The 9,750-nt window shown below is 35.3% G+C and overlaps 1 protein-coding gene across 1 annotated transcript; it reads left to right on the forward strand.

The window, feature by feature from the left end:
• The first annotated feature begins 4,540 nt into the window (after nucleotides 1–4,540).
• LOC107611052 (uncharacterized) lies at nucleotides 4,541–9,247 on the forward strand. The gene is made up of 2 exons (XM_016313019.1): nucleotides 4,541–5,240; nucleotides 9,147–9,247. Exons 1-2 carry the CDS (start codon nucleotides 4,541–4,543, stop codon nucleotides 9,245–9,247), a joined length of 801 nt encoding a protein of 266 aa, XP_016168505.1.
• The last annotated feature ends 503 nt before the right edge of the window (nucleotides 9,248–9,750 follow it).

Here is a 9,750-nt window from a genome sequence, read left to right on the forward strand (position 1 = left end):
TTTAGGTATTGTATTAGAATTGTATAGGTTGTTATATGTGTTTGGTGAGAGCTTAGGTTAATCAAAGATACAAATTTTAAGCTAACTTAGCCATATATATCCTCACCTTGACCATAGCCCCATTACAACCTTGTGGAAAGTCCTCATGATATTTGTAGGCATGTATTAAATAATCGTTGATTGTTAGATGAAAAAGAAATCTTAGAAAGTATAATTAGAGGGGAATTGAGTGGATCAACCCTAAACACTTGAGTGATTAGAGAGTATACACATCCGGTGAGGGGTTCAATTGCTCAATTCCATGTTTCCACCTTTTATTATTTTCTTATCTTGCAAGTTTATATATTCTTTTACATGACTCAATTCAATTGTGGATTTCGCTTGGTTTGTAATTGTGTTAACCCTTGATTGTGTATACATTCTTTTTTGGAAATTAATTTATTCTTGACTAGGTAAATACATATAGGCAAGTAGATAGTATTAGTTACAATAGTTGCATGTATTTAGATAGATTGCATATAGATAGTTTACTTGTATTGAATAAATGTTGATACCCCTTTCTTGTATCTTTCTTGTTTTAGCATGAGGACATGCTTGGTTTAAGTGTGCGGAGATTGATAAACCTTGATTTGAGGGTTTATCTTATGTTGAACTTGGAGAATTTTATCAATTTATCCCACATTTATTCAATGAAATAGTATGGTTTTGTGAATTTGTCCTAAATTGCACTTAAGATTGAAAACATACTTTTTAGACTCTTAATTTGCTAAATTTAATTTCTTTTAATTTCATTTGATGCCTTGATATGTTTGTTAAATGATTTCAGGGTTAGAAGGCAAAGATTGGATTGAAGAAGTGAAGAAAAAGCATGCAAAGTAGAGAATTCATGAAGAAATGAGGATTTGATAGAATTCATGGCCACGCGTACGCATAACCAGAGATTTCGTTAAGCGGCGCGTACGCGTGACACTTGTCATGTGACCAACTTAAAGAAAATATGGCTGGAGATTTCTAAGCTCATCCAAGCCCAAATCCAACTCATTTCTGAAGTATTTGAGACCAAGTTCAAGAAGGAACAAAGGGGGGAGCAATTAGGGTAGCTTAGGAATCATGCTTTAAGTCATTTTCTAGAGAGAGAAGCTCTCTCTTCTCTCTAGAATTAGGGTAGATTTAGGTTAATCTCTCTTATATTTAGGTTTTAATTCTTGCTTTGATCTAGTTCCTTCTACTTTTCCTTGTTCTATTGCTTTAATTTTCTTAGTTCTTCGTGTCAATTTCTCAATTTGGTCATTTTTATGTTTATGAACTCTTGTTGATTTTGAATTTCTTTTAATGCGTTTGATGTTTTATGTTCTCTTAATGCTTATTTGAGTTATTGTTATTAATTTCTTGCATTTGGTAGCCTTAGATTTTATTATTATTGCAATTTAATATGCTTTTCTTTTTATGCACACCAAGTGTTTGATAAAATACTTGGCTTAGTTTTATAGTAGATTTTTAGCATTCTTGGCTTGGGAAGAGAAGATTGGTAGTCTTGAGCCATTAATATCCAACTTATGTTAGTAATCTAGAGTTGTTAGTTAATCTTGTTTCCATTGACACTACTTATGGATTAGGATTAACTAGGCCTAATTGATCTTCTTCCGATGTAGAGATAACGTAATAGGCTTAATTCTTGGTAATTATTGTGTTATGATTAATGACTAGGATAGAAAATCTTGATTCTCAATCCTTGCCATGAATGCCTCTTTAGCATTTGTCATCTTTAGTTGTTTTCTTTATTTTCTTGTCATTTAGATTATTGTCGTCTTATCCGTAAACCACCCCTTTGAACCTCATAACCGATAATACACATACCTCACTGCAATTCCTTTGAGAGACAATCCGAGATTTAATACTCTCTGTTATTTTTATTGGTTTGTACTTGTGACAAACAAAATTAAACTCTGGTGTAGGTCGGTTGGTTTGGAACTATACTTGCAACGAAGCGGTTCTTTTATTGAGGAGAAATTCCTAGCCGACGATTTTCCCAACATTAGTGACATATAATTCAACCTAGGATCACTCTTAAACTTTATGTGAATATAAATCGGAATTATGCTTAACCTCTTTTTTTAATTGGTTGTCCAAGAAATTGGCGATTAGTTAATTAAGAAAAAATTGGGTTGTCAAGGAATTGAATTGAAATTCAATTACATATGGTTTTGTCATGAATTGATCTTTGTAAGCCTCAACTAAAAAAACACAATGATTATTTTCCTAAAACACCTCTGAAACCTTAACATTCTCATCATCATTATTTTCATTCACTACTTTGCTGTTTACTTTGCCTCTGTTCAATGTTTAATTCTCTTACTCAAGGTTTTTAGTTTGTCTAATTAGAACAATCAATTAATCATTGCTTGCTCAATCTATTAATCCTCATGGGATTGATAACCCACTTACCGTGATATTTTTTATGATTCGATACACTTGCTGAGTTTTAAAAAATCTCCATCAAGTTTTTGGTGCCACTGCTGGGGATTCATTGAGATTGACAACAAACCAATTAGTTGACTCTCTAAATGAGACGTTTTCTTTTGTTTTTACCTCATCAAAATTCCCTTCACTATGACGTTGGGAATGTTCACTTTTTTCTTATTGTTTGTGTATTTTACGCAGGACAATAAGGACAAAGTGCCGCTCCAGTTTGATCCTAAAATAGAACTAACCTTTTGGCGATTGAGGAAGAAATTAAGAAATCAGGAGGAAGTTGAAGAATTTGAAAAGGAGCCAGAGAACATCATGTTAGACAAACCCAACAACAACAATGGTAATCCAAGTAGGACTCTTGGTGATTTCACTGCCCTAACTTCCAAAAGCTGTGGAAGTGGCATAGTGAGGCCTAGTGTGGAAGAAAATAACTTTGAGTTGAAGCCTACACTCATTCAATTGATGCAACAAAGTTATTTCGGTGGAAGTCCTTAAGATCCAAACTTATACATATCTAGCTTCCTATTGATATGTGACACTGTTAAGAGCAATGTAGTCTCTCCTGAAGCTATCACCCTAAGGCTATTCCCATTCTCTGTGAGAGGCAGGGCCAAGTAGTGGCTCTAAATCCAACCCTTGGATAGCATAGCAATGTAGAAGGATTTTGTGAATAAGTTTCTAACCAATTTTTTTCCACTATAAAAGTTGGCCAAGCTAAGACATGACATCTAAACCTTCACCCAATGGGACGGAGAGTCCCTTTATGAAGTTTGAAAAAGATACAAGGAGATGTTGAGAAAGTATCCTCATGACATGTTCTCTGATTGGTTACAACTTCAAATATTCTATGATAAAATTTTTCATGCCTCAAGAACCTTGCTTGACTCTTTGACTGGGGGTTCTATACATAAAAAAACAAATAAGGAAGCATTGGAGTTAATTAACATAGTGGTCAAAAATCAATATATGTACTCAACCAAAAAAACAATGAAGAAAGGAGTAATAGAGTTGAGTGCAGTGGACCCACTTTTGGCATAAAATAAATTGATGTCTCAGTAAATCTTCTCACTCACAAAGCAATTTGGGCACATGCAAGTATCTGTAGTGGAAACACAAGTTGTTGTATGTAACTTGTGTGGAGGAGATTACAATGATGAAGAATGTGGGTTATTCAATGGAGAACAAGCATCCATTGAACAAGTGAACTACATGAAAAATTTTCAAAAATTACTACATAATGATCCCTTCTATAAAACTTACAATCCGGGATAAAAAAAACCATCCAAATTTTCGTTGGGGAAACCAAGAGCAAAAGAACTCTAGTGCACCATATCAACAAAGAGTCCCTCCTCATCAACCACAAACCTACCAAAAGCTTTTTTCTCTTAAGAATGCCATAGAGAAGCTGTCCAAGTCCACATCTATATGGCTGCATTTGTTTCTAAGAACAGGACAAGACAAAACACTGAGAACAAAACAGGACAAGACACTGATGGACAGAGACACAAAATTTTGTGTTCTTGTATTCTGTTTGGTGATAAACTAGAACAAATTATGAAAATTTAATTTATTCTCATTTTTTTATTCAAAAAATTTGAGATGAAAAATATAACAATAAAAAATATAATTATGAAAAATTAACAAGAATAATGAAAGAAAAAATAAAAATAAGTTGTGTCCCTTGTTAGTGTGTATGTGTCCTTCCTGTCAGGATGGACACAAAATACACTAATTCAATGTCTCTGAACACATTGTCTCTGTCCATGTCTCCTCTGTCAAACACGATTTTGTGTCTCAGTGTCCCTGTCTCAGTGTCCTGTCTCTGTAAATAAACGCAGCCATTAGCTTAATCAACCTTCACTTTCATACAACAAATATGGAGTTTCATGGATGTGATAAGAGTCAACTTCAAGAACCAAAGTGCTTCCATTAGAAATTTAAAGTGCAAATCAACCAAATTACTAAGCAATTGGCAACAAAATCCCCTGATACTTTTCCAAGTGATACAATACCCAATCCAAGAAAAGAATGCAAGGCTATTAGCTTGAGGAGTGGAAGAGTGCTTAACATGAAGAATAAGGAGCAAGTTGAAAAGTCCATAGAGGCGGGGGAGAAGAAAGAAAAGGGCATTGTCGGTGCACTAACTAAGGCTCAAAAGGAGAAAGAAACAGTGAGACCGTATGAGCCAAGAATCCCATTCCCTCAAAGACTTAAGGAACATAACAAGGAAAAGCAATACTCCAAATTCTTGGAGGTGTTTAGGAAGCTTCAAATCAACATTCCCTTCATAGAGGCCTTGGAGCAAATGCTTCTCTACACTAAATTCATAAAGGAGTTGCTATGCAAGAAGAAGACTTTGAGGGAAAATGAGACAGTGGTGATGACCAAGGAGTATAGTACAATTATCCAAAGGAATTTGCCAAAGAAGACGAAAGATCCTGGAAATTTCCAAATTTCTTGCACCATTGGAAATACACTCTTTGAGAAAGCATTATGTAATATGGGAGCAAGCATCAATCTGATGCCCTTATTCATCATGAAGAAGCTACAAATCAAAGAAGTAAAACCAACAAGGATAGGTCTACAAATGGCAGATAAATCAACGAAGTATGCACATGGAGTAGTTGAGAATATCTTGGTCAAGGTAGAAAAGTTTTTTCTCCTAGTGGATTTTATGATCCTTGACATGGAGAAGGATGAGAATGCATCTAACATTCTAGGAAGACCATTCCTAGCCATTAGAAGAGTCCTCATTGATGTAGAAAAAGGTGAATTAATGTTGAGGGTGCATGATGAACACTTAGTTTTTCATGTTTTCAAAATCATGCATCATCCAAATGAGAAGGAGAATTTTATGAGAGTTGATTCAATTGATCCAAATATGAAGCAAGCACCTAATGAAGCACCTTTAGAAGTTCCACCTTTATGCATGGAAGCAAAAGAAGAGCTGGCAGTAGCGGAACTAATTGCAAGTACAACCATAAAAGAAGGAGATGAACCACCACCCAAATTAATTTACCATAAATCTCACCTTGTAATCAAGCATGCATCATCAACCAAGGAGAAAGAGAAGACTCTGAAGAAGACCAAAGGGTGGAAAAACAAGAAAATTCCCACAAGAGATTTTGAACCAGGACAAAGAGTATTACAATTCCATCCACCATCATGGATATGGCCAGAAAAATTCAACACATGGTCAGGGCCCTACACAGTGAACAAGATTCTTTTCTTTGAACATATTGAGTTCATAGAAGAAGACAAAGGATAGAAATTCACAGTGAGAGAAGCAGAGTTGAAGCACTATGATCAATCTCCAACTTAGCAAGAACCAACCATCAAGCTAGTGACATTAAAAGAACGCTTGTTGGGAGGCAACCCAATCATTGTATCCTTTTATTTTTATTTTTGATTTAGTTTGTTTTATCTAAATAAGCACATGCATCACTTACAAAACTTTTATTGGATAAATCATGATCATTCAACATGCATTACATTCCATCACCTCTATTTTTCTTTGTTACTTGAGGACAAGGAACCACTCTAAGTTTGGTAATAGAGGCTACGTAGAACATAGCCTAGAATAACAAAAAGGGAGGTAACTCTGTCTTTGAGCTTTAATTCCTTATATCTGTTTTTATCTTTAGTTGATAATCATGATTCATTCCTCTTCATTTCACCTTACCTTTGAATTTACTTGTTCCCAAAATCCTTAAACATGTAACAAAGGACTTCTGAACAACTTCTTTTCCATAAAGTTGAAGAATTTTTTTATTTTGGAGCAAGTAAGACTAAGAAAAGTGGGAGTCTTATAATGTGATTGTGTAATGAGGTTGCATATTTATAAAAACCTGCATAGAGAGCTCTAAGACATGGAATAAAGTTTAGAGAAGTATTATTGAAGTTCTCAAAAATCTATAGAACCAAGAAGCAGCAAGAAAAAAAAAGAGAAAACAAAACAAAGAAAAAGGCCCAAGGCTCTAAGTACCAATGACTAAGAAGGACAAAAAGAGACAAAACTCAAAGAATTTCCTAGTTAAGTGCTTGTGGTATTGCTGTGTCAAGGAGAGAGGCTTGAGCAAGTAAATCCGATGGGTGCTTTATCACCTGATATCTTGAACCAACTGGTTTGGGAATTTCGATTAAAAACTCATTTTAAAAAGCCACCTTGAGATAGAACATTTAGAGTCAAAGTTAAGTACAATTACCCCCAAAAAGAAAATAGAAAAAAAAAAAGAAAGAGAGAGCTGAGGAAAGAAAATAATTATCACAATAAGATAAAAAAAGGAGAAAGTTGTCTTCAAGGTAAAAACTTATAAAGATACCTCTATAATATTATCCAAATGGACTTCCTAAGTTCTAAAACTTTGAATTCTAGACCTAGCAAGCACTGGAATCCATACATGATCATACAATTCAGAGTTTACCCCACTGTCACTTGATCACTTCAATCACCTATACTTCTTTGAACAATACTTCAACCATTTCATTTAGAGGATCCTTATGCATATTTCTTTTCTTGTTTGGGGACAAGAAAGATCTTAAGTTTGGTGTTGTGATGTAGGAGCATCTTTAGTTGTTTTCTTTATTATTTTTTTGAATAAAGTTAGTAATTTTTTTGTTATAATTGAGATTTTTGTGCTTTAATAAATGTTTTTTAGAGTTACCTTGAGCTTTGATATATTTAGGAGATTATTGAAAGATCTTTAGCAATGCCAAAGAAAAGGAGGAACACATAAAAAAGCTCGAGGGAAGTGCAACACCTTTGAATAGAATTTGTAAATGCTGTCAATCCTGACCTCTTCATACTCAAGTGAGCATAACTTGATCTCTCGAGGTCCAAATAAGACAATTCCAGCGGCGTTAGAAAGCTAAAATCTAGAGCTCAAGATTATATGCATATGTTCATAGTGGACTTTCATTTTGGACTACAAACAACCCTCACCTTTAAGCTCATAAAAATAGTTCCTAGAATTGGCGTGGCACACCATTCTACACGCCCAAAAGTGAATCTACACGCCTTCGATGGTTCCTTAGCACACAACCAGCATGGCATGCCACACATCTACATGCCATTTACATACCAACAACCCCTGGGAGGTGCACAACTAGGGTGTGCCATGCCCCACAACCCCTTCTACATGCCTACCTACACGCTAGCTTCTCCATCAAGGGCGGCCATGCAACCACGCCCAAATCCTCTCCTACACGCCTAGGATCTTTGAAAGCTGGGCGTGATACGTGCCATCAGCCCTTCACACGCCTTTGTGCATACCATTGTCCTCCTCCTTCAAGGGTGTGCCACGTTACTCTTTGGCGTGGCACGCTATGCCAAAACCTAGAGACGTCCATGCAACCTTACTTTGGGCCAAGTTCCAGTAACCACAAATGACCACCCAAGTGCCACTCTACCTCCACCAAATGTCAGACCAATTCACTCAAGCCCAAGATTAAGTTGCAAGTCCATGATTCCAATGAAGTAATGGCCAAGCTTTAAGTGTTAATCACAAGGAAGATCATCAGCCAGTTAAGATTTATTAGAAAATATATGATTTGATTTGATTTGATTTTTTTTAATTTGAATTTTAGGTTTTAGCTTAGGATTTAAATAAGTCTAAGGAATGGATCCAAGGACTATAACTGGACATCTTATCATTTTACAATTCTAGTTTTTGTTCCTACACCATGAGTCACTAATCTCCCCTGTTAGGTTAGGAGCTCCATTTATCTCTTTTATGGACTATTAATCAAAGTGTTTTATTTTGTTTGAGGGTTTTACATTGATCTATTTCATGATTGAGTTTTCATTCTTCATCCCTAAAGATTAGAATTGTTGAAAAATATTCTAACTTCGTTTTGGATTCTAGTATTACTTTGGAAAATTTAATATTGGAATTAGTTTGAAAACTCTTTCTCATGACATTTTAATATTAACTAGGAATAATGGTTTAAAAAAATGTGCGACTTTATAACTCTCATAATTTTCAATTGGACTAGAACTAGTTTGAATAAGTGATATATAATTCAACCTAGGATCACTATTGAACTTTATGTGAATATAAATCAGAATTGTGATTAACATCTTTTCTTAATTAGTTAACCAAGGAATTGGCAATTATTTAATTACGGAGAAATTAGATTGTCAAAGAATTGAAATTCAATTACATATGGTTTTGTCGTGAATTGATCTCTGTAAGCCTCAACTAAATAAACACAAGGATTATTGTGCTAGAGAGTAAACATCTCTGAAACCTTAACATTCTCATTATCATTGTTTTCTTTCACTACTTTGCTATTTACTTTACCTTTGTTCAATGTTTAATTCTCCTACTCAAGATTTTAGTTTGTCTAATTAGAACAATCAATTAATCATTGCTTGCTCAATCCATTAATCCTCATGAGAATGATAACCCACTCACCATGGTATTACTTGATATGATTTGGTGCACTTGTCGAGTTTTGGAAAATCTCTATCAATGATTAGTGTGGGAATGGTGGTTTCATTCCGACCACAGTGAAGCCGGTAGTTTTGTCTCACTCATAGCTTAATGAGGATGAATGTTCCAATGTAGAATTATAATTATGATTATGATTGAGATATGACCAATGATTGGCAAGGACATGGGTTTTTTCCTGCTTGTGTGATTATGATTGAGATATGACTACTGATTGGCAAGGACATGGGTTTTGTCCTGCTTGCATCACTGATGAGACACCTGCACCTGGTAGGGATGTTGGTTTTGTCCTGTTTGCTCAGTGCTGCGGTGGAGATATATAAATGGTGGTTTTTCTGGCCTACATTCTTTCTGATCGTAAAGGTGGCAGGACATGCAATTTTTGGATTAGCTAGCTGGTACACAAAATCGTGATCGCACACTTTCCACACAACTCCGTGCAGCTGACTAGCAAGTGCACTGGGTCGTCCAAGTAATACCTTACATGAGTAAGGGTTGATCCCACGGAGATTGTCGGCTTGAAGCAAGCTATGGTCATCCTTGTAAATCTCAGTCAGGCGGATTCAAATGGTTATGGGATTTTGATAAATAAAATATAATTAAAACAGAAAATAAGATAGAAGTACTTATGTAATTCATTGGTGGGATTTCAGATAAGCGTGTAAAGATACTTTGTTCCTTCTGAACCTCTGCTTTCCTATTGCCTTCATCCAATCATTCATACTCCCTTCCATGGCAAGCTGTATGTTGGGGATCACCGTTGTCAATGGCTACCGTCCGTCCTCTCAGTGAAAATGGTTCAAATGCACTGTCACCGCACGGCTAA

The sequence above is a fragment of the Arachis ipaensis genome, chromosome B1 (genome assembly GCF_059453495.1).
Source record: "Arachis ipaensis isolate K30076 ecotype BB chromosome B1, ASM5945349v1, whole genome shotgun sequence".
In the NCBI taxonomy this organism is placed as follows: Eukaryota; Viridiplantae; Streptophyta; class Magnoliopsida; order Fabales; family Fabaceae; genus Arachis; species Arachis ipaensis.